The sequence below is a fragment of the Zootoca vivipara genome, chromosome 1, assembly GCF_963506605.1.
Source record: "Zootoca vivipara chromosome 1, rZooViv1.1, whole genome shotgun sequence".
NCBI classification, from domain to species: Eukaryota; Metazoa; Chordata; class Lepidosauria; order Squamata; family Lacertidae; genus Zootoca; species Zootoca vivipara.
The window spans coordinates 125,727,282-125,751,879 of NC_083276.1; the positions used below are offsets into that span (position 1 = coordinate 125,727,282).

The 24,598-nt window shown below is 43.9% G+C and overlaps 1 protein-coding gene across 1 annotated transcript in view; it reads left to right on the forward strand.

The window, feature by feature from the left end:
• NBEAL1 (neurobeachin like 1) overlaps positions 1-24,598 on the forward strand; it is a 133,490-nt gene that overhangs the window by 78,899 nt on the left and 29,993 nt on the right. Inside the window, exons 24-41 of the mRNA XM_060281908.1 lie at positions 1,103-1,259; positions 3,880-4,038; positions 5,031-5,190; positions 7,705-7,793; positions 9,967-10,524; positions 11,583-11,758; positions 12,864-13,017; positions 14,320-14,448; positions 15,193-15,498; positions 15,600-15,749; positions 16,489-16,646; positions 17,588-17,712; positions 19,104-19,230; positions 19,720-19,868; positions 21,118-21,251; positions 21,988-22,089; positions 23,278-23,373; positions 23,479-23,603. Of these exons, the coding sequence (XP_060137891.1) occupies positions 1,103-1,259; positions 3,880-4,038; positions 5,031-5,190; positions 7,705-7,793; positions 9,967-10,524; positions 11,583-11,758; positions 12,864-13,017; positions 14,320-14,448; positions 15,193-15,498; positions 15,600-15,749; positions 16,489-16,646; positions 17,588-17,712; positions 19,104-19,230; positions 19,720-19,868; positions 21,118-21,251; positions 21,988-22,089; positions 23,278-23,373; positions 23,479-23,603 (3,054 nt within the window). The remainder of the gene's footprint in view (positions 1-1,102; positions 1,260-3,879; positions 4,039-5,030; positions 5,191-7,704; positions 7,794-9,966; positions 10,525-11,582; positions 11,759-12,863; positions 13,018-14,319; positions 14,449-15,192; positions 15,499-15,599; positions 15,750-16,488; positions 16,647-17,587; positions 17,713-19,103; positions 19,231-19,719; positions 19,869-21,117; positions 21,252-21,987; positions 22,090-23,277; positions 23,374-23,478; positions 23,604-24,598) is intronic.

Sequence of the window (24,598 nt, forward strand, 5' to 3'; positions counted from 1 at the left end):
TAAATGGGTCTTCCATGACTCGCAGCCAAGATGGTCTCTGGCCTCTTCAGCAGCCTCAGCTTTTGTAGTTGGAGTCATATAAAAGCAGCTTCAGCACCAGATATGCTATTAGCTTCATCACCTCCTGAATGAATGAATGAATGAATGAATCTTTATTTGCGTCAGCCATCGGCCATAGCAATAAAACAACAATACGATATACAAAGAATAAAAATTAAAAAGTCAATGATATAAAATACATTTTAGAGTTTTGAATCACTAGTCAAATAGTAGATCTTATTCTAATTGCCCCAGTTAAAAACCTTGCAACAACAACAACAACAGAAAAATAAAACAAAACAATCTATTAAACATTAAAAGCCTCCCTAAACAGGGCTGCCTTCAGATGTCTTCTAAAAATCTGGTATTTGTTTTTCCCTTTGACATCTGGTGGGAGGGCGTTCCACAAGGCGGGTGCCACTACCGAGAAGGCCCTCTGCCTGGTTCCCTGTACTTGGCTTCTGGTAGTGAGGGAACCGCCAGAAGGCCCTCAGCACTGGACCTCAGTGTCCGGGCAGAATGATGGGGGTGGAGACGCTCCTTCAGGTATACTGGACCAAGGCCGTTTAGGGTTTTAACCTTTGCTGTCACCTGCTCATCTTGATCTGTCAAGAGAAAGGACACTGTGGCAGTGGCTGGGTGACCCGGAATGGACAATAAAAGAGGGGTAATAACCTCATTCCTCAAATCTTTATGAAGAGTGCAAGCCAGAAGGGCGTGCGCCACTGATTCGGTACTGCCATCTCCACAGGGACATAAGTGTTTTTCGTGTGGAATCTGTTGGAATCATCCCTCAAGTGCAGCCGAGGGCAATACATTCAATCTTGCGAGAGTAAAAGCGCATCTATATTTTAGAATTGCTAAGTTATGGAGATAGGGTGCCAGAGAGTTGAAATGGGCAGGGGTAGCTATTATATACAAAGAAGAAAATTATATACAGAGGGAGAAATGCTTTGTGAAAAGAAAACATGAAGAACTAAGGTTCTCCTGGGTCTGGCTCACCTCTTTTGTATTCATAGTATGCAATCATTTTGATGAAGTCTTCTTTCCTTGTTTTGGTTAGAAACAGCTCTAAAGACAGTGACTTGGCGCCAGATGATCTGAAAACAATAAGAACATCTCTGTATGGATTAATCAAGTACTTCCTGAGCAAAGGTGGGGCACATGAGGAAGTGCAGAGCATCATGGGCTATATAGCAGCCATCAACGATGAGGAGCAGGTATTTAGCATGCCTGTGTTAAACTACGGTTTCTTTTTTCTTGTCATTCTCTATTCCATCTCCAAAATGATGGGAGTGGGTGGTGGGTGGGTATAGATGTAATGCAAGCATATTGCATAAACCGTCTGCTAAGTGCAAGTATTTCATATAAGGTAACTGAGCCTCTTCCACAAACTCTTCTTTCTTAGGGGGATGCTATTTGTTTTTACACTGCTGTCTTGTGCAATTCTTTCCCCTTCCTCCAGAGCGAATTCCACCCTCCCTTCCATGCAATGATCTAATCACGGCACAGTGTTATCTCTGCATTGCCACTAAGCAGGCTTCACTGCTTAACCAGGGTTTGAAGTAGCTTTGCTAAACCTGGTTCAGCAGAACTTCCTCAGTGCAGGTTGCTATGCTAAACCAGGGGTGAGGAATTAGATCTGGCCAGCTTGTTGGATCGAAAACTGGGGGGGGGGGGCTCCCTCCATGAGTCAGTTTGACTGCCCACCTGTTAGGGACCTGATACTGTATAAAGTCAGATGATTCAACTTGAAAACCCATGGCTGCAAAGGAAGACCCATGCGCTCTCTCAATTTTTCATTTCACCCTTTGCACCCTCAACTTGAATTCCAGCTGTGTCTGCAAAGGAAGAATTTGGTAGTGCCTTCATTTCTTCCTTCCCTGCTTTAATGTGGCACTTTTTGAATTTGGTGCATTTTTCCGCCAAATTCCACTGCCAAATTCTACCAGTGGGTTGGAAGGAAAAAATTAGAAACACTCTTACGCATTACCTGTCCTGTGCCTGATGTCATATGATGACAAGTGATGCGGCAGTTGGGTGAGTTTGTGTCAAGCCATGCCGTGGGGCAAATGGAGGAGGTTTGTGGGCCCAGAGATTAAGGCAAGGAGGTGAAGAAAAAGAAGTTGCTTTGGAGGAAATTTGATGAATTATTTCCTATTGGAAATCAGATAAGACTTGGAAGCATTTAGCTTTAACTGGATTGGTACCCTGCTCCTAAAAACCAGGGATGGAGGAGAAATGACTTCAGTCTGTATTTTGAAGTGAACTGACCAATTTCATTGGCCCTCGGCTTATGCAAAATGTATATTTTAGTAGGAAACGTGTCAACAAGCATACAAATGCATGTTGTTAAAAATGCATGTTAAAAATGATTTTTCCGTGATGTTATAGACTGAGCGACACATACATGAAACTGGCATGGAACAGAATAGATCCATCCACCCCTCCTAGATAACAAATCGACACAATTTTGGGTTTGCCGCATCTATTTATTCTAAAAGACAGAAGTGGGAAGCTTGGGGGTAAAAATGTCTGATTGACAACAGAGGTCTGCTCAGCCCCAAAATTAATTGGGCTGCTTAAAACTCAACCGAGGGCTTGTCCAAACATCACTTGTACCAGACCTAGAAAGTACGGATCTGAGAGGTTTCCGCTGGAAACCTTCTAGGCACAGATTTTTGTTGGTTCCACCACTTTCCCCCGGAAAACCTGCTGTTTACCACTGAATCGGAACAACCATCAATCGGCAGAACAACCAATTGACATTTGTTCCAGTTAAGCAGTAAAGAGCAGGTTTTCCTGAGGGAAAGCGATGGGGGTGAGTGGAAGTGTGGGTGAGCCTTGAGTATCTGACTTGAACATCCAAGCAGCTCAATACATCTCTGCCTTTTTCACTTGTTTTGCCCTTCCTGGCAAGTCTCTGATCCCCAGCTACAAACGCTTATGGAGAAAGCATGCAAATCCCAGTTAGGGCTGTGCCTGACTCAAATTGGGTCCATTCTAATTCCATCAGGGGCGCTGGCATTTTTGAGAACCCCCCCCCCCCACTGTTGGATTTTTTGAATAGTCAAGTTACTTTAGAGCCGGTCTAATGTAAATACTGTCTGTTTAAGAGAAACAGGTGCCGGTGATTTCTGTTAATTGCTCACAGGCGTGAGCTCTGCTCTTTGTATATAAGGCTCTGCCAGAAAGCCTTCTGTATCTCTTAGTTAGATCTTTCAGTTTGATTCATCTTTTAGTAGATCACTCTCTCAGTTGAATGTATCTCTTAGGAGAACTGTATCTCTCAGTGAGATCAGTACCTTAGTTGGAGAATACTTAGTTGATTCTCAGTTGTTCTCAGTTTAAGAGATTCCAAGTTGAATCTTAGTAAGAGAGACTCTCAGTTTAAGAGATTCCTTAGTTGAATCTTAGTATGAGAGTTGTTTAGTTATAAAGCTAGTTTGCTGTTAATTCTTGGGTAGTTTAATGGGAGTTATGTGGGAGTTTGTGGGAGGTTTGGAATGGTGTACAGCTAGTAAGGGGTTTCATATAAGGGAGATAATTCCCTACGCTCTTGGTGGTGTTTTCTTAGCCAGGTCGACTTCTGACTGCGTATACTCTGCGTGAAGCGTACTTTAAAGGGCCGCTGGAAACTGGGATATATGATTTAGGTTAAGCAAGTCTCAATACCCAGTTTTCTCCAATATTATTCATATTCATACTCACTTCAAATAATCACACACACACACCCGTCTCTGGAGATGAAAAGCCAAAGGTTGTTAACAGTGAGTGAGATTGAATAGTGAGAATTGTGTGGCTTTTGCACTTTTCATTCAGTGTTGTTCTCCCCCCAAGCTCTGTGGCATCCTGGATGTACTTTTCAGCCTGCTCCACACCAGCCCAACTCGAGACCAGCTGTTCTTGTTGCTTTTTGAGCCAGGAAATGCAGACATCCTCTATGCTTTGCTGCTGAACCAGAGGTACTCGGACGGACTACGGGAGCTTGTGTTCAAGGTAACTTGCGCGTCTCCTCTGAAATGATAGATCTACCAAGATGAAGCCGCATTTTCTAGGAAACAACTTTCTTTTGGCACACGAGTCCTGCGCACACGGATGAAACTTGCATAGGATGCAAGCCGATAGCTTTTAAAATATATATCCCTTTGCTGAACTGTTGTACAGTTATAGCTTCAGCTTCTAGAAACTGACTGTCATTAGCTAATTTTAAACTCCAATACTATGTATATTTGCTCAGAAGTAAATCTTGCTGTGTCCTCCTGCTCGCAAGCAAGTTGATTTAGGATTAGGATTGCAGCCTTCATCTGAGAGTTTATCTACTTTTGTGTTTTTTAAAAAATAATAATGTCCTTCTTAAAGCTGGTATTGCATTTATGGCTGTTTTTCATATTTGTTTGATGATGTGTTCCGAGCTGCCGCAAGGGTTCTGTAGAACTGCGATCTATTAAGAATAAATAAATGTGCCCATTTGAAATTTGTTCCATATACTGACCCTTAAACGGCTTAGAAACAATACAAGCACTGTCTAGAGAAGAAATGGACCCTCTTTACGGTTGTTTCTAATATCATCTGATAAATCTCAACACGAAAGCTAGCTCTCGTGCATTCTGAGACACAAACGTTACTGAGAAAATAGTAGCCTGTGCAGATTTGGAGTCAAAGTTGGTTCTAAATGGCTGGGATGGAGAAGACCAGGGAAAATGTCTCACCTCTATAATCCTGCACTGTTTTGGGGGGGGGGGAGAAGCCATCATGAATAGGGATCCTAGAGGGTGAGTGTGTGCAGGGCCAGGCAAAGAAATTTTACTGCCCGAGGCAAAGGATGATGTGGCACCACTTCCACCCCCTGTTCCACCTCCAGAACCCAGCCAGACTTCTGTTGCTCGTTTCTTGCTTGTGAAGGGTCTTTGGTGTGCATCAGTGTTACTGAGGAGGTTTGGATCTGGCTGCCCATATAGGAAAGACCTTCCTGCACCCTTTCTTTGCAGATCATGGGGCAGATGCTGAAGTGCACCAAAGTCTATGAGCGGAGCAAACAGCGTATGAAACTCAGAGAAGTCGGGTATTCCGGACTGGGACTGCTCCTGAATGAATCTCCAGTGACCACATCTCTTATTAAGAACCTTCTCAACCAGGTTCTTCATGCAGGTACTTGGGTGGTTCAATAATAATAATAATAATAATAATAATAATAATAATAATAATAAATATTTATACCCTGCCCATCTGGCTGGGTTTCCCCAGCCACTCTGGGCGGCTTACAACACACACACACACACACATATACATATATATATATATATAGGTAAAGGGGGCCCTGACCATCAGGTCCAGTCGTGTCCGACTCTGGGGTTGCGGCGCTCATCTCGCTCTATAGGCCGAGGGAGCCGGCGTTTGTCCGCAGACAGCTTCCGGGTCATGTGGCCGGCATGACAAAGCTGCTTCTGGCAAACCAGAGCAGCGCACGGAAACACCGTTTACCTTCCCCCCGGAGCGGTCCCTATTTATCTACTTGCACTTTGACGTGCTTTCAAACTGCTAGGTGGGCAGGAGCTGGGACCGAGCAACGGGAGCTTACGCCGTTGCAGGGATTCGAACCGCCGACCTTCTGATCAGCAAGCCCTAGGCTCAGTGGTTTAACCCACAGTGCCACCTGTTTACCTATATACAGTCGTACCTCCGCTTACGTAAACTTTGGGATATGTAAGCGGCAAACCGGAGGTATATTTCTGGGTTTTTGCCGCATGCGCAGAAGCGGTCTACCACCATGCGCAGAAGCGGTCCCTCTGGTTGCGGAAACCTCGGGATCCGACTGGAGCTCCAGAACGGATCCCGTCCACAACCGGAGGTACCACTGTATATCAAACATTAAAGACTTCCCAATACAGGGCTGCATATCTTTCCCTCCATCCTCTAAACAACCCATGCAAACTGTCAGTGCAACCTTGGCAACCATTGCAATTACAAGCAAACACAAGACTGGATTAAGCGATAGCTCAGCTGGTAGAGCGTGAGACTCATATTGTCAGGGTTGCCCTACACTGGGCAAAAGATTGGATGAGATGACCTTTGTGGTCCCTTCCAACTTTACAAAGTCTATGATTCTAAGGTGGTTGGGGGCCCAGTTGCAATTCCCAAAATAGGGCCCCACAAAAATAAAAAAAATGAGATAAGGTACCAGAAAATATGTTTTGAGGTTTCCGAAGGAATACTAAATTTATTATTACATAAGCTTTCACGGACTGCAAAAATAAATACTCTTTTATAAATGAATGTTAAACATACAGAGCTGCCTGTATTTGAGATCTGAGTATTTTATTTGTCGCATTGATACTGGCCCCCCCCTTACCTGGAACCTTCTGCTCCTTCTTCACAGGAAAGCCAAGGATACAATCCTGCCTCCACTTACTTAGGAATAAAACCCATTAAACACAAAGAGATTTACTTCTGAGTAGGCATGTAGACCATTGCATTGTATAAGGGAAAATGAAGGGGGGGGATGGGAAAAAACCCAAAAAACCGTATACTTTACAAAGTTGTTATTGTACTTCGCCAGATCTTAACCTATTCCTGTATTTGTAAGAATGGATTCCAAATATCATTGAATTTGTCCATGGCAAGTCTGCGTTTATGTGCAGGTTGTTCATACAGTATGTTGCAAGTTTGTATAAGTTTTCAGTCCAATAGTAGAAAGGAGCTGCATTTTTATTTTTCCATTTCATCAGCATCAGTCTTTTTGCACAGAGTCCATTCATATTGTCCTTTTGTAAGGTTCCATGTGCTGGGTATATAATTCAAAATGATATTTTGCTCTGTAAACCTAAGGTTGTTCTGTACAGTTCTGTTGATAGTTTCAGTTATCTTCTGCCAAAAATCTTTCAGTATAGGACAATGAAAAAACATGTTTTAGAGAAGCATTATCCCTGTTGCATCTCCAGGAGTTAGATACCTTAGATAGCCCCTTTTTAAACAAACGTAATGGGGTCCAGTATATTCAAAATAAAGGGACCCAGGTGGCGCGGTGGGTTAAACCACTGAGCCTAGGGCTTGCTGATCAGAAGGTCGGCGGTTTGAATCCCTGTGACGGGGTGAGCTCCCGTTGCTTGGTCCCAGCTCCTGCCCAACCTAGCAGTTCGAAAGCACGTCAAAGTGCAAGTACAGTAGATAAATAGGAACCGCTACAGCGGGAAGGTAAATGGCGTTTCCATGTGCTGCTCTGGTTTGCCAGAAGCGGCTTTGTCATGCTGGCCACATGACCTGGAAGCTATACACCGGCTCCCTCGGCCAATAATGCGAGATGAGCGCCACAACCCCAGAGTTGGTCATGACTGGACCTAATGGTCAGGGGTCCCTTTACCTTTACCTTTATATTCAAAATATTATTTTTTGGTGGATGAGCCTCGATTTAAGTGCTTGTTATAGCACTTTAAAAAGTTTCCCACTCTGTGGTCAAACCCTAACAGTTTTTTCTTCTTGTCTGAGTTCTGAAATAGGAAAAATGCATTTATCACTTCAAATCATTGTAGTGTTTTCATGGCAAAGTCCAAATACATGGAAACCCCCCAACCCTCTGCAGTTTGGGGGTTGGAAAAGGGACAGAGATGGACTCATGACATTTCTCCTTTTTCTCATCATGCGTGTTTTTGAATCCTTACTCAACAGATCCAGTTGTGAATTACAGGGACTTTATAGCCGTGGTGCACCTGGCTCACAGAGCAGATATCAATGTCCGAGTGGCCATCTGTCAAAAGGTGAGTTGTTGCTGCTGTTGTTATTTTGGAGTGGGCCTGGTGGTAGACAGGAACATCATTGGTCTATCGGATGAGGTCTGGGGAGAGACAGTGGAGTTCTTAGAAGTTGGTGCAGGGTGCAATCCTGTTCATATGGGGCGGAGGAGGGGGGAAAGGCACCTGGTGGCTATGGGGAACTGATCCTGTGGGACAGTGTTCATATCTGGTTTCTCTCATCTAATTTTTAATTATTATTTTTGTAACCGGGTGAAGATAGTATGAATTGACTGCATTATAACTATAGGAATGCTCAGTGGGTTTTGCACCCTCAGGATTCAGCTCCTCCGCTTTTACACAGTCCATTTGTCTCTCTTTTTCGTAAAATGTTTATTTTATTTTTAAAAAATATACAGTGGTACCTCGGGTTACGAACGCGATCCATTCCGGGTCGCAGTTCATAACCCGAAAAGTTCGTAACCTGAAAAAGGCGCGAACCACCGTTTTGCGCATGCGCAAAGCGCTATTCTCACTATTTTCACGCTTTGCGCATGTGCAAAGCGCGCGTGCCGCTTCTGCACACATGCACGCGGCAAAACACTTCCGGGGGTGCGCAGTTCGTAACCCGAGTTGTTCGCAACCCGAGGTGTTCGCAAACCGAGGTACGACTGTATAGAATCATAGAGTTGGAATAGACCACAAGGGCCATCCATATCACAAAATCAATTAAAAATCCATAGAATGAGATTATTCTGAATCTCAAGGTTTCCCCCCCCCCATCCCCTCCCTAGGTCCTAAAAACAATGTTTACAACTGCATATCGGTTCATATCCAAATTTTCCATCAGTCTAAATCATGAGTAGGCAAACTAAGGCCCAGGGGCCGGATCCGGCCCAATCGCCTTCTAAATCCGGCTGCGGATGGTCCGTGAATCAGCACGTTTTTACACAAATAGAATGTGTCCTTTCATCTAAAATGCATCTCTGGTTTATTTGTGGGGCATTAGAATTTTTTCATTTTTTTTTCCAAAATCTAGTCCGGCCCCCCACAAGGACAGTGGACCGGCCCCATGCTGATAAAGTTTGCTGACCCCTGGCCTAAATTGTCCATAAGTTTTGTTACTTTACAAGTGTGGTTAAAATCCTGCTAATGTTTTCGTCTGTCCACAATTATCTTGTAAATAATTTTTTTACAATTCCCATTCCTTTTTAAAAAATCTTGTCCTCTTGGTTTCTGAGCTTCTCAGTTAATTTTGCCATTTCAGCATAGTCCATCAACTTGGTTTGCCATTTTTACCTGGTCAGAATGGTTTCTTCCTTCCATCTCTGGGCTAGTAAGATCCGTGTGGTTGTTGTCACATACAAAAAATGTTTTTTCTGGTCCTTTGGAATCTCGGTACCTATAATTCCTAATAGAAAAGCTTCTGGTTTTGTATTTTTGACAAAAGTTATTTAAACATTTTTTTCAGTTCATTATAGATCATCTCCCAGAAAGTTGTTGTTTTCTTACACGTCCACCACATATGATTAAAAGTACCTTATTTTCTTTACATTTCCAGCAGATATTTGTACTTGTTCTATTTTTGCTAACTTAGTAGGGGTCAAATACCACCGGTAGATCATTTTCATATAATTTTCTTTCATTGTACAACATGCCGTAAATTGCAGATTTGTTTACACAGTGCATTTGTCTCTTAAACCATCTACTTAAAGTTTGATCTGTTGTATTATAAGCCGTATTTTGTTTTTTGAAAAAGCATATTGTTTAAGGCTGAAATAATTATAAAGATGGCATGTGGCATGACTAGAGATGGGAAGGCTTGGAAAAATGGGGGGGGGGCAGTTTTTTCCAAAGCTATTTTTTGAAAAATTGAAAAAAGTGTGTAGAATATTCAGACTTTATCAAACTGCCCCCCCCATTTTTTCCAGAAAAAAAACGGCTTGGGGAAAAACCAGGGGGGGATTTGGTTCCCCCCCCCCAATTTTTTTTGTTTTTTTCCAGGCCTTCCCATCTCTAGGCCACACAACATTTTTAAATTCTCAGACCCATTACTTACATCTTAAGTTACATGCTGGTTTAGCACCTTGGTGGCTCTTTCCGAGGCAACGTGATTTAAAGGCACACAGAAAGCTCTTGAAACGTTCCTCTTGCAGATTGATGTTGAGTCTTCAGCTTGCCCGCTTCTTGCTTTCTGCAGCTTTTGCAAATCCTCCATAGCCAGCCGGATTCAGCACAGCAGATTTCTCAGCAGCGTGCCTGGCAGGAGACGTTGGCGAGGCTCTTCCTGAAAGAGAACGCCGAGGTCAGGAACAGCGCGAGGGAGAACAGAAATGACTCTGGCAAAGAGGGTGAAAAGCACGCTCCGAGCAAAGAGTTCCAGAAACACTCTTCTTCAAAGGCCGACGGGGGAGACGCTACCAGTTTTGCATCTGTCAATGGCTCGTGCGACCGGTGGAGCCTGGAGGACAGCAAACCCGGGGTGATGCTCGAAGATCCTTCCGGGGCAGAGATCTCGTTCATGGCTGAGGACCAAGATGAGCTATGGCGGAAGAACCCTTCTCACTTGAGCTTGGACCTGTCGAGCGTTGACTCTTACGAACTGGGCGACGGTGGGAGTCAGATGGTGGACAGCCTGCCCAGCACCCCTTCGCCTGTCGAGAACACCAAGACGTTTTCTGGGCATCTTGAGAAAGAGCCAAATGCTTCAGTGGAGCTGTCATGCCCTGCAGATCTCTCATTATTTGAAATTCGCGAGGTAATGTGTTCGTCCTGCTTCTAGGCAAACTTGTGTGGTTGGTCCCATCGCCCGCCCACCCTGCTTAATTATAAAAATTACCGTACTTTTCTGTGTATGAGACTAGATTATTTTCTTTAAAAATTATGCTAAAAAGTGGGGGTCGTCTTATACATGGATAGTGCATAGGGTGGATGTTTGATTGGTTGCTGCCGTGGCTGTCAAAGGCTGTGTTATTGGTTGCTGCGAGGCAGTTGGGCGGGCGATTGGCAGCTTCTGCTGGCGAGGGGACAGACGAGAGGCTGATTTTGCGACGCATGCGGGTGAGCGATTTTCGGCAATCCCCCCTAAAAAAACCTCAGTAACCCTGGGTAATCTCCCCCCCCCCCAAAGCTCAACAACTCTGTGCCATCTCCCCCCATTTTCTTCCATTTGAGTCCCCTTATACATGGGGGCAAGGGACATGGGTAGCACTGTGGGTTAAACCACTGAGCCTAGGGCTTGCCGATCAGAAGGTCGGTGGTTCGAATCCCTGTGACGGGGTGAGCTCCCGTTGCTTGGTCCCAGCTCCTGCCAACCTAGCAGTTTGAAAGCATGTCAAAGTGCAAGTAGATAAATAGGTACCGCTCCGGCGGGAAGGTAAACGGCATTTCTGTGTGCTGCTCTGGTTTGCCAGAAGCGGCTTAGCATAGCTGCCAAGTCTCCCGTTTCCCCCGGGAAATCCCCGTTTTTCCAGCTGTTCCTAGCTGAAAAAACGGATTTTTACATGGCTCTGCTGTTGCATAGTAGGCAAATCCAGGTGGAGGTCATCAGCACAAGTTGATTTTCTGCTCTCCCTGAATGGCTTTCCATTCACACTATTGTGGTTTTCACTGCTCAGTTAATTACCTTTTCTTTTTATAGTGTATATTTTAATACGATTTGATGCCACTTTGGGGGCTGGTCGGTTAAAAAAGAAAGAGACCATAATTTCTAAAATAAGTACATAAGCCAGCAGTCCCAGTTCCAAAGGATAATACTTCTTAGGTATCTATAGTAATAATATTATCATTCCTTAAAATACATGATTGTTTCCATAGGCATGTGAAGAAGATCTCATACAATTACTCACCGATGCCCTGCTTTGTATGATGTGGAGAGGCATAGAAAGATCTGATGATGCCGCTTGGGTTGAGAGGGGGCAGGTTTTTTCTGCCCTCACCAAATTGGGTATATCCAATGAACTGTTACGGCCAACGGATGAAATAAAACTCAAGTGAGTTTATTTTAAGAATTTCTAATCACACACACACACACACACACACACACACACACTGCCCCTTGCCCAAAGGCCACAGGGCAGTTTTGTTGTTGTTGTTTATTTGTTTAGTTGTGTCCGACTCTTTGTGACCCCATGGATCAGAGCACGCCAGGCACTCCTGTCTTCCACTGCCTCCCATAGTTTGGTCAAACTCAGTTAGTAGCTTTGAGAACACTGTCCAGCCATCTCGTCCTCTGTCGTCCCCTTCTCCTAGTGCCCTCAATCTTTCCCAACATCAGGGTCTTTTCCAGGGAGTCTTCTCTTCTCATGAGGTGGCCAAAGTATTGGAGCCTCAGCTTCAGGATCTGTCCTTCCAGTGAGCACTCGGGGCTGATTTCCTTCAGAATGGATAGGTTTGATCTTCTTGCACCATAATTCAAAAGCATCAATTCTTCGGTGATCAGCCTTCTTTATGGTCCAGCTCCCACTTCCATACATCACTACTGGGAAAACCATAGATAGCTTTAACTATACGGACCTTCGTCGGCAAGGTGATGTCTCTGTTTTTTTAAGATGCTATCTACAGCATAGTAAATAACACAACATATGCACAACATGTGTCCATAAAAAGCTAAAAGACCAGCTATATCAGCTGATTCTTCCATGCTAAGCAAAGAGTTGGGAGAGTCTTTGCAACCTGAGAATCAAGGTGTGATTCCTTTTCTTATTCTGTCGCCCGTATTGTAATTGGAACACTCGTGTCTGGAATTTACTTCACAAAACCTCTAACTCCTATTATTATTGTTGCTGTTTTGGCATCTGTCTGTCTCAGGAGGCAATTGAAAAGTCAGACCATTGGAGAGTTTGCATGCCTGCTGTGACATGTTTTATTGCAGTCGGGGCAGATGAAGACGTTATTACTGATACTATTATTTACCCACCCTTTGCCCTGAAGCCCCAGGCTGGGTTACAATATTGAAACAAAATGTTAAAAGCAGTTTAAAACACCTCCCCATAGCAAAAAATACTGCGGCAGAGCTAGATGCATAATCAGGTCCTTGTGCTCTGAAATTCATAACGTTCGCCTCCTTTGAATAACACGTTTCCTCTTTTAACTTAGGTTGCTAGAGAAGATGCTGGAATGGGCAGTCACGGACAACAGAGATGCGAAATCTCTCCCGGTGTACGCGGAAAACGCCTTCCGGCTCCTGCTTATCGTGCAAGATTTCCTGCAAGCGGAAGGGCTTGTTAATTCAAGTCTGTGGACGGAAAAGGTATGAATGAATCTGTAAAAACAAGAGACAGGTTGTCGGGTGGCTGCTGATGCCCTCGCGTCCTGCCTGCAGGCTTCCATAAGCATGCGGCTGGCCACTTTGGAGAACAAAACACTATGAGAATAAAACCTTTGGTCTGATCTGGCACTACACTTGCTTGTGACATGGACTGCCATCTTTTGAGTCCAGCTTGAAAGTTGAAGCAGACAATTTAGAAAGAAATGAGCCTCAGTCTGGGTGGATACAGAAAACCATTCATCTATTTACCATGGCGTACATAGAACTGCCCAGCAAGCTCATTGTCTGGGATATCTCATACAATGCCCGTGTTCTTCTTTCCACACACAGACCTGCCCCTTCGCCCCCGCATATTCTTCATTGAGATTTTTCCTCTACATTTCATAGTTGGTCTGATTTTTTTTGGGGGGGGGGTATTTCTACTGCTCTAGGGAGCTAGTTTATTTTTATAAAAAAAGACATACCTTTGGACTCACACTAACGATATCAATTACTGTAGTAAATTTGCCCCCCATGTTTAAAACATGATTGGATTCTAAACACATTCTCCGTGGCAGGGATTCCATTTAATACATGAATAGACAAATCTTGAAGTTTCTACACAGTATTGTAATAAATAAGAAAAGCAAGTACTGTATAGCTGCTGTTTCCTTAGTATATAGGTCTGTCTGTTTGGAAGCTCGATGGCAGCGTGGAGGCACAGCCCTTGAACCCGTGCTGGTTTGGGGTTTCTGGGGGAGATGCAATGGTGTTGAGATTCAGGGTGTCTTCCGCTGGTGGAGCTCTTGCCCTACTCTGCCCCACTTCCAAATTCACTTGTTCAAATTGGTGTGTGTGTGTTCCAATTTTACACTTTTAAGTTTTTTTGGGGGGGGTGTTAATTTTTAAAGCAATCATGGGTTGCCCATTGCTTGGTCTGGCTCCTAGCTGCCAAGTCTCCCGTATTCCCTGGGAAATCCCCGTTTTTCCAGCTGTTCCTAGCTGAATAAAATGGATTTTTTTGTTTTCCCCTGGTTTATTCTGGCGCGGCGGCCATGTTGGAACTGGGCGGAGCATGCTCAGAAGCGACTTCTGAGCATGCTCCGCCCAGTTCCAAAATGGCGGCAGTGCTACTTCCAGTCTGCTACTTCCGCCCGGTCCCTTATTTCTCAGACAGCAACTTGGCAGGTATGGTCTGGCTGTGAATCGAGATATGGATTTGACTGTTCCTCTGCTTTAATGTGTGTTTTTTTTTTTACCTGTGATTCTCCTTCCCCTGTGATTTCCGAATGGTGTTCTGCATAGCTCTTGGAGGAGCTGGTGACTCTCATGGATACCTTGTCTGTCTGGTACTCTTCCGGCCCAGAGTACGTGAAGTTCTACCAAGTCCAAGTCCAGATGCTGCTTGGATTCATTGGACAGGATAATTTGCAGGTTTGTTGTCATGCGTCTTGTATAGCATGCAGCGACTGCGATGCGGAATAATCCTAGCATCATCCAGAGTCTGTATAGCGTGTTGAGAATTAGATTGAATTTGCCATTCCTCTCTGGTAGGGGCTTTATTAAACTGTTGGATTGTGCCGAAATGGCAAAACTGTCCGGAAGGCTCCGAAACCAAAGAAGACCAAAACTTTAGCAAAGAATGCGAAAAATGTATAATTTATCTTGGAGACCACTGCAAGCAGATGAAAACATTAGCAGGGTTGCGGTAATACTTGTAACGTAGCAAGTATTAGGGAGATCATGGAGATTTTTAAAATAGGAACTATTTAAAAATAGGCAGTAGAAAAGGTTAACGATTATAGGACACACGAAGGGGAAGGTGGGAAGTCCAGATATTCAGAGGAATCTTTAAATGTGGATATGTATAGTTGTGTTGTGTTGTTATAATGTTATACTGGTGAAATCAAATAAATTTTTTTTTACAAAAAAAGAGAATTAGATTTAAAGTGGGGAGGAGTATACAAGTGAGTTTATTGCAATGAGAATAGGCCATTGTGAGCCTCGAACTCCCTCCTCCTCCTTCCTTGTCTTCTTTTTCTGCAATAAGAAGTTTCTCTTTGTATTTTTGCCTCAAAACTACAGTTCTCTGTGAAGGGACAAAATACTTTTGGGGGAACTTGGGGGCACATTGGCTGATGTGGTTCCCCCCCTCTCTTTCCCTCCATCCCCCCTCAGGTTTGTGCAATGGCTGCAGCCAAGCTAAACACCCTCCTTCAGACCAAAGTGCTTGACAACCAATTGGAGTCCTGCTACCTCCTGGGCAGGCTGGAAGGCATTCTGAGCAGATCTATCAAGGAAAAGACGGAGACCTACTCTTTCCTGATCCCTCTCGTACGGACGCTGGTTTCCAAAATATACGAGCTTCTCTTCATGGACTTGCACTTACCTTCTCTGCCTTCGACGAACGGAAGCCCTTCCTTTTTTGAGGACTTCCAGGACTATTGCGACACGGAGGAATGGCAATCTTACATTGCTAAATTTGTAAGTCACAAGGCCCTCCTTCAGCCATCTTTTTTTCTTTCTCTTGCGCAGGAGAGAGGAGGCGTGTCTCACTATAACCCTCTTAACCTTTTGTGCACCAGATCATTCCACACATGAAGCAGTACGAACTCAGCACTTTTAGCGATGGCCATGAGCGTATGGCAGTATTTTGGAAGGATTGTTACGAAGAACTGATGGTCAACATCCATAAACGAGAGCGGGAGCGAGGAGAAAGCAAGCTCAAATTTCAGGTGACATTTCATTATTTCCCAAGCAGAGCAGACACCACAAGAGTTCTTCCTACGGGATCGTTCCTGGCCAGGAAGATCCCAGTTTGGTCCAAGGGTGGGGGCAGCAAAAAAACCTCTCGTGGGTAGTCAACCTGGTTGCTGGAATTACAAGCTAATTGACCGCACTTCCCTTCCTCCCTGGTTGTTCTGACTGGGACGGTGGGGGGGGTAGTTCAAAACATCTGGAGGGCACAAGGTTGGGGAAGGCTGCCCTAATCTTTGGCATCAAGGCTTCTGAAGACACCTTTTGTTTTCAAGGCTGGTGGCAGATCCGTGAAATCAACTGGATCTCTTTTCCAGCCTTGGGAGTCTTTATTTGGAGAACAACTCAACGGAATGATTTGCTTCTGCTTGCCTTTTGTTGTTTCGGAGAGTATTAAAACAGCCCCTTGTATAGATGTTTCCATGTCCTTTGACAACCCCACTAGCATTTACAATCGTACCTTGGAACTCGGACGTTTTGGCTCCCAAACGCTGCAAACCCGGAAGTGGTTGTTCCGGTTTGCGAAGATTCTTTTGGAACCCGAACGTGTGACGGGGCTTCCGCAGCTTCCGATTGGCTGCTGGAGCTTCCTGCAGCCAAGCAGAAGCCGCGCTTTGGTTTCCAAATGTTTTGGAAGTCGAAGGGACTTCCGGAACGGATTCTGTTCGACTTCCAAGGTACGACTGCATTTAAATGTTTTCACTTTCTCACCTCCAGGAGTTTTTCGTGGAGCCATTCAACCGACGGGCACGGCAGGAAAACCTGCGTTACAACAGCATGTTGAAGCAGCTGAACAATCAGCACACGGCAACTCTCCGACAGTGGAGAGCTGGCAAACTCTACCTCATGTGTGAGCAGGGGCCCTGGGCTGAAAGGTAGGTGGAGGATCCCATTTTCTCTTACGTTTTGCATCTCTTCGGAATGACTCTTCCCTATCAAGCTGGTTAGCTAAATATTCTTTTGATCATATGTGTCTTGTACATTAAGGTTCGGACTACCTATGTAAAGTTTTGTCGTGTGGCTCATTTCCCAGCAAATAATTTCTAATGCAAACGTTCCTGCGGACACATTCACACACCCCTGAGCTTCAAGATTTCCCTCCCTAGTTCATCCTTTTTGTAGTTCAGTTATGCAAAGACCATTCTGGTACTTCTAACATATTGTGAAAGCTGGGGCTTTGAAGGATCAAAACAAGATCTTGCCGAGAAAGTGGGGACAGGGGATGGCATCTAAGGAGAGGTAGATTCTCTTCTCCCTCGCTCCACTGAAAATGCTTCTTCTAACATATGGCCATGCTTGTCAAAGTTTGGGTCTAAGGGGTTTTAAAAATGTGTTTCGTCTAATCGAGGACAGACTAACCAAATGCAGTTGATCTCCAACCCCCATCACCCCCAGCCTGCTTGGCCCTGCTTGGTCAAGTAGAATATGTTGTAGTTCAGCAACATCTTGAGGTCCACGGATTAGCCACCATAGAGAATCCTATCTTTCCTGGAAGAATACAAGCCAAAAATGATGCTTATCAAAGACTTCTGTGCCCCAAATACTAGGGAGTTCTCCTGCACAGCTGGCGATTGGAGTAGATTACCTTTGGGGGAATCCTTTCCTGTGAAACCCATGGAGAAGCAGGTCTTCCACCACTGTTGGCAAATCATTGCTCAGGGCCTTAAGCTGCTGCAGCTTATTTGTGAATTTTGAAATCCACCTGCAGTGATGTTTGTCTTTTTCTTTCTTGTTTATTTTTCTTGGAAACTCTTACAGCAGTTAAGTTCTGTGTCTGATGTGTGCCAAATTATTTTGGGTATATTCCTTTTGCCAGGAAGCTAAATCGTATTCACTGGAAACTTTCAAATGTGGAAAATTACTCACGGATGAGGCTAAAGTTGGTACAAAATTACAATTTCAACTCTCATCAGGAGGCCAGTGCCCTAAGGGATAATCTAGGTGAGATCTAGTATCTTTTTTTTGAATAAATTTTATTTTTGCATTTTCTATTTTACATAAACAAATGAATCAAATATATAAACATCTAATCCCTTCTGATCCCCCCCCCCCGGATCTTAATGTAACGATTTTCCCCTCTGCATCTCTTTCATAATTCTATTCTTATAAATCCTTTGTCAATCCATAGTTCAAATTTTTACTACAAGTTTTCTGTCAATCCTACCAATGTAGGCAATTGTTTACAATAGCTTTTCAAATAAATTAGAAACCTTCCCCATTCTTTATTAAAGACCTCCTATTCCTGCTTTCTGATTCTCCCTGTAAGCTTTGCTATCTCGGCATAGTTCATCAATTTTTTCCAGTGTGTTTTATAACTCAGGTTATTTTAAATCTTAAAATAATCTGATACATCACTGATCTCCCCCCCCCCCACCCATTCAACTTCAGGAAACTATGTAGTCTAAAATACGTCTGTGCAAATCAGTTTGTCCTCTCCATCCCTTGTAGTGATTATAACAGTATAACAGTACGTTTCCGAGCACAATTCAAAGTGTTGGTACTGACCTTTAAAGTCCTAAACGGCCTCGGTCCTGTATACCTGAAGGAGCGTCTCCACCCCCACCATTCAGCCCAGACACTGAGATCCAGCGCCGAGGGCCTTCTAGCGGTTCCCTCATTGCGAGAAGTGAGGTTACAGGGAACCAGGCAGAGGGCCTTCTCGGTAGTGGCACCTGCCCTATGGAACTCCCTCCCAGCAGATGTCAAGGCAATACTTTTGGAAGACAACTGAAGGCGGCCCTGTTTAGGGAGGTTTTTAATGTTTGATGCCGTACTGTTTTTAATATTCGGTTGGAAGCCGCCGAGAGTAGCTGGGGAAACCCAGGCAGATGGGCGGGGTATAAATAATATATTATTATTATTATTATATGTCAGGGGTGGCCAACACCCAAGAGACTGTGATCTACTCACAGAGTTAAAAACTGGGAGTGATCTACCCCCTTTTGGGGGGTTCGGATCAAAGCTGTTGAGTTTTTTTTAAGGAAGGGAAGCCCTGTTTTGGGGGGTTTAGGTCAAATTTGTTGAGTTTCTTTTAGGAGGGAGGAAGGCCCATTTTTGTTTAGGGCTTCAGGTCATAGTTGTTCAGCTTTTTTTAGGGAGGAGGAAAATTTTGGGTGAGCTTTTTTTGGGGTGCCAGTGATCTAGCAGTGATCTACCACAGGCATCCAGTGATCTACTGGTAGATCACGATCTACCTGTTGGACGTGCCTGTTATATGTCATATGAACAGAAACCATGTGATTTAATAGAACTTTTGCGTGGTTAACTTTGTTCAGCGATATAAGCCTAGCAGAATGCAGTTGGCTTTGTAAAATCTTGCTTTATCTCAAAAGGAGTTCAGCAGGCGCCGCCATCGAGTGAGGCTTTGCTTCTGGAGGCAGTGAAGCAAGTGAAAGTCAACGATATGGAGGATGATATACTTGAATTGCCAGATGAAGATCCAGCAGCTAATACAAGCATGTATGTAGCAAAGCCAGGGGATCCCAAGGGCGCAGTAGGATTTTCAATACGAATTTGATTTGAGTAGCAGATTGTCACAGATACTCCCCCCCTCCAAGTCCCCTCTGTTTTCAGAAGTGGGTACGAGGAAGCTGCTTTCAAGAAGCACAAACCCAGAGGTTGAGCGGAATAAATTTTGCAGGTCTTTTGGATGCCCGACCAAATGTCTCTCCGGAAAAGAATGGTTGGGTCTCTTGTGCTCAGTTGAATTGTAAATAAAAAGGTCCGCTCTGTGTTGTTGTTGCTGTAATTAAAAATGTTGACTTAAGCTGATCAGTCCAGCGTTTTAAAGATTATTTTATGCATAATAAGATTGCTGTGTAATTTTTTTTCCAAATATTGTTAGGGGAGAGCGCAAAGAGAGCTATGGGTGGGGGGGGGGGGATACGAATTGCATCTTCTGAAGCTCATCATCAATTCATACCTGCCATTTTGGTGTTCCTACTGCAGGGATGAAAAGGAAGAGCAGAGCCAGAAAGAAAAACTCGTGTTCTCTGAAGACTGTGAACTTATTACAGTAATTAATGTCATCCCCGGCAGGCTGGAGGTCACTACCCAGCACATTTACTTCTACGATGGCAGCATTGAAAAAGAGGAAGGTGAGGCCTACAATGTAACAACAGCGAGCATTGTGTGGACAGTTTCGCTGTACGCACTTTAACTTGGGAATTAATTCTGGTTTTTTTTGGGGGGGGGGGAGGAAATAAAAGCTTGTCAATTTAGGATTCGGTAGAGATGAGATCAGGCCTCAAATTTGCATTACCTAGGGCATAAATACGGGTGATTGCCAAGCCTTAGGTTAAGTTACGAAGCGATGAGAGCTGCTCATCTCAGGCCCTGTAACAACATAATATTTCCTTATGAGCAGCACTTCCTGGGGGGAAATTGAAAAGTGGCAAAATGCAGGAACGAACTTGGAGGTGTGCCATTAAACTTGTACATGTCACATGTGCAAATCTACATATACCAAAGACAATGTTCCTATGTAGGGAAGGGGTATGAGCATGTGCAAGTTTAATGTTTTAGAACTGTTTTACCAAACCCTGCTGCTTTGGTTTCACATCATCATCATCATCATCACCATCATCATCATATCATCATAATACAGTGGTACCTTGGTTTGCGAACAGCCTAGTTTACGACTATTTTGGATTACAACCAATTCCAACCCGGAAGTGTGCATCCCAGTTTGCAATTTTTGGGGGGATTACGACCCTTTGGGGGGGATTTTTTTGTTCACAAACAATTTTTGGGGGGATTACGACCCGTTTTTTTGAAGGCCCCATTGGCAAAAGTGCGCCTTGGGTTAAGACCTGTTTTGGTTTACAAACGGACCTCCGGAACGGATTATGGTCGTAAACCAAGGTACCACTGTAATTTTTTATTTATACCTCACCCATCCAGCTGGGTTTCCCCAGCCACTCTGGGCGGCTTCCAACAAAAGATTAAAAATACATTAAGACATCAGTCATTAAAAACTTCCCTAAAGAGGGCTGCCTTCAGATGTCTTCTAAAGGTCAGATAGTTGTTTATTTCTTCGACATCTGATGGGAGAGTGTTCCACAGGGTGGGCGCCACTACTGAGAAGGCCCTCTGCCTGGTTCCCTGCAACCTCACTTCTCTCAGTGAGGGAACCGCCAGAAGGCTCTCAGAGCTGGACCTCAGTATCCAGGCTGAACGATGGGGGTGGAGACGCTCCTTCAAGTATACTGGGACAAGGCCGTTTAGGGCTTTAAAGGTCACCTCACCACCAACACTTTGAATTGGTCTCGGAAACGTACCGGGACAATAAGTTATATGCCCGCCCAACATATTTCACAACAATGACCCGAGTTCTTTTCTTTCCAGGTATAGGTTTTGATTTCAAATGGCCTCTTTCTCAGATTCGAGAGATTCATTTGCGTCGCTATAACTTGAGGCGGTCCGCTTTGGAGATCTTCTTTGTTGACCAGACCAATTACTTCCTGAACTTTAAAAAGGAGGTACATATTCTTAAAAGGGTAAAATTTGTAACAAGGTGACTTCCGGCAATTACCGCATGGTAAAAAGATGGACAGGGTCAACTCAGCTGTACAATGTAAACATTCTTGACTGGTTGAGGGTATCATGTACTATTTGTTGATTTGCCCTTTATATATAGTGCCCTGAGGAATTTTTTAAACACAAAAATCCGGCTCTTTGATAAAAGTAACTATAAACCTACTAAAATCTGCCTTCCATCATAGCATAAGAGAGTAAAGATTTGTATATTTGTGCAACTTTTTTTTTTACTCTGAGAATGTTTGAGAATCACTTTTGCCATGTACCATACGTAATTCTTTGATAAAGTGCTAAAGGGGAAATCAAAGGCATGATTTTATCATCAAGCTGTTAAATTGGCTGCGAAATAGCAGGCTTCTAAAGCAAATTCATTGGACTGGCCCTTGAAAAAGACAATTGTGTAACCAGACATAGAAGATTAATGGGCAATATTTAACATTAGACATATTCTGACTGGACCCATTGAAATCGATGGACTCAAGTAACTAGTCCAATGATTTCAGTGGATCTGCTCTGAGTATGACTTAGTTGGATTGAGTAGACATAATAATATTTGATTCAACAGTCATTAAATTCATGTGCGGGGTGGGAGGAAACAGTAAGGGGAAAATTATATTCTTTCCAGAATGCTTATTTGGCATTTTATTGGATTAATTAATCTAGTGTACTTTCTTATAGGCAAGAAATAAAGTGTACAGCCGAATTCTGTCTCTGTGTTCTCCACATATTAGTGGGACAAGATCTCCACAAGAATTATTTAAAGCATCTGGACTGACCCAGGTAGGAAGATGTTGCCAGGAATGGCTTGGGAAATTTTTGTTTTAAATTATTGTTTTGTAGTAGGGTAGAAGCTGGGTAGCTTCCTCCTGCCCTTTTAAAAAGCCTGGAACCTAACCCTTCTCTCTCTCAGTAATTTCCTAGAACCCAGGAAAAAACCCATTTTTTTAATATCGGGGAGGGGGAACCTGTGGTCTTCTGTTGGCTGCTGGACTACAGCTCCCCTAAGCCCTGAACACTGGCTGTGCTTTGGGGGCTGATGGGAATTGTAGTCCAACAAATCGCTGGCAGGTCACAGCTCCCTCATCCCTGCTTTATATAACATCCCCAATAGTCCGCTCTGCTGACAAAATAATACTTTTTGCAAGCCACTTCTGAGTTGCAATGTGCTATAAAAATACGTAGAATAAATATACAAAAGGCAAACGCCACCTCTTTGTGTTCCGATCCCTATGTTAAGAAAAGCCTGTTGGCGAAGTATAATACAATAAGCCCTAATTTGTGGTGTGCATTTCCAGATATGGCTGGGTTTTTCCATTCTGCTGATGTTTGGTTATCCACACCAGGCGCAAATGTTTGATTTGTGCATGCCCATTGCCCATTGCCCATAAACATGACAGAGAAGCTTGCACATGGACATAATCGGTTGATCATTTGTCATATGGACCCTCCAGTGCTCTAGCTCTTTCTTAGAAATTTCTAATGCACTTCCTAGAACCAGGAATGCCCAGGGTTCCCTCCAGGAAAGCCATCACTGTCAAATGGTAACACAGGCTTCCTCAACCTCGGCCCTCCAGATGTTTTTGGCCTACAACTCCCATGATCCCTAGCTAGCAGGACCAGTGGTCGGGGATGGTGGGAATTTAGCCTCAAAACATCTGGAGGGCCGAGCTTGAGGAAGCCTGTGGTAACACAAGCCTACTCCAGATGGCCGGTAGTGGTGCAGAACCGGAAGGAATTCCAACGAAAGCCTTGTGGTTTTGTTTACAACTTTAAGAGACGTTGAGCCATTGGGTTAGGGCGGGATAAAAGTCTAAAATAAATAAACGTGAAAACTTGAATTTTCCCCTTCCTCCCTTAATTTTGTCACCTGAAGATATGTTGTTTGGTTCATTCAGATGCTGGCAAGATGTGTGGCAGAACCGTGATGCTCATCAATAGCTTCAATTTTTCGTTTTCTTTTATTTGTAGAAATGGGTGAACAGAGAGATATCAAACTTTGACTACCTCATTCAATTAAACACAATGGCAGGACGAACCTATAATGACCTTGCGCAGTATCCTGTAGTAAGTTTCCTCCCCAGTGTATTCTTTTCAGACTAGAATTCAGTATTTACATTTGTGGGGAGAAGAGAGGTGAGATCTGAAACCTGTTTGTCTTCCCTATTCAAGTTTCCATGGGTCCTACAGGATTATACTTCAGAAGAATTGGATCTCAATAACCCTGCTGTGTTCAGGGATCTGTCCAAGCCCATTGGCGTGGCAAATGAAAAGAACGCCAAGGCTGTCCTGGAAAGGTACTGTATTTCATTTAAAATGACCAAAGTATTTAGTTAAATTTGCATTCTTTCTGGGGTTTTTTTTTGGGGGGGGGGGAGCTCTTAGTATGTTTACCTTCCTATTCTGTGTTCCATCTGATAATGATGCTGTTGATTCATATGGTGGTAAAGAAATTAATGGAAGATAAATGTAGGTGGGAGTCGATAGGTGCCAGTTTAGTTGTTAACAGCCTTTTGAGACACATGTGGCCCAAACCAGCAAGGAAGGAAGCAATCCTTGAAGCTGTGGGCAGGGCGGTGGTGGTGGGGAAAGCAAGAATAACTATACAGTGGAACCTCGGAACAATTCGGAACCCGAACGCCGAAAACCCGGGAGTGAATGCTTCCGTTATCAAAATGCAGGAACGAACTGAGGCTTCAAGGGAAAAGAGAGCCAGCTGCTTCATTTAGAGCTACAGTGTTCCTGTCTTCGAGCAGCGCAAGAAGCTAAACCTTCTTGGGGACATCAAACACATATGAGGAAATGCCATGTGTGCAATATTTCGTATTGACACAGTTCAAGAAACTGCATGATTCTCATGCTTTCTCCATTTTCTCAATGGAATTTGCCGACTGCCCATTGCGCCTCAGTTGTCAAACGTTTTGAAAGCCAAAAGGTCTTCCAGAACGGATTGTGTTTGACAGCCGAGATACCACACTTAGAGTGGTACCTTGGTTCCCGAACTCAATTTGTTGTGGAAGTCCGTTTGACTTCCAAAACGTTCACGGTTTCTGATTGGCTGATTGGCCCTGGAAACAATGCTGACAGCCGAAACGGACGTCCGGCTTCCAAAAAACGTTCACAAACTGGAACACTTACTTCCGGGTTTGCGACGTTCGGGAGCTAAGCCATTTGGGAACCAAGGTACCATATTGATCGTATTGATAAATAACCATGGTAAAGAAAATAACCATGGTTCATCATTGAGACTTTGTGCTGTGTAAAGCCATAGGAGCTTTTCAGAAACTTGGCA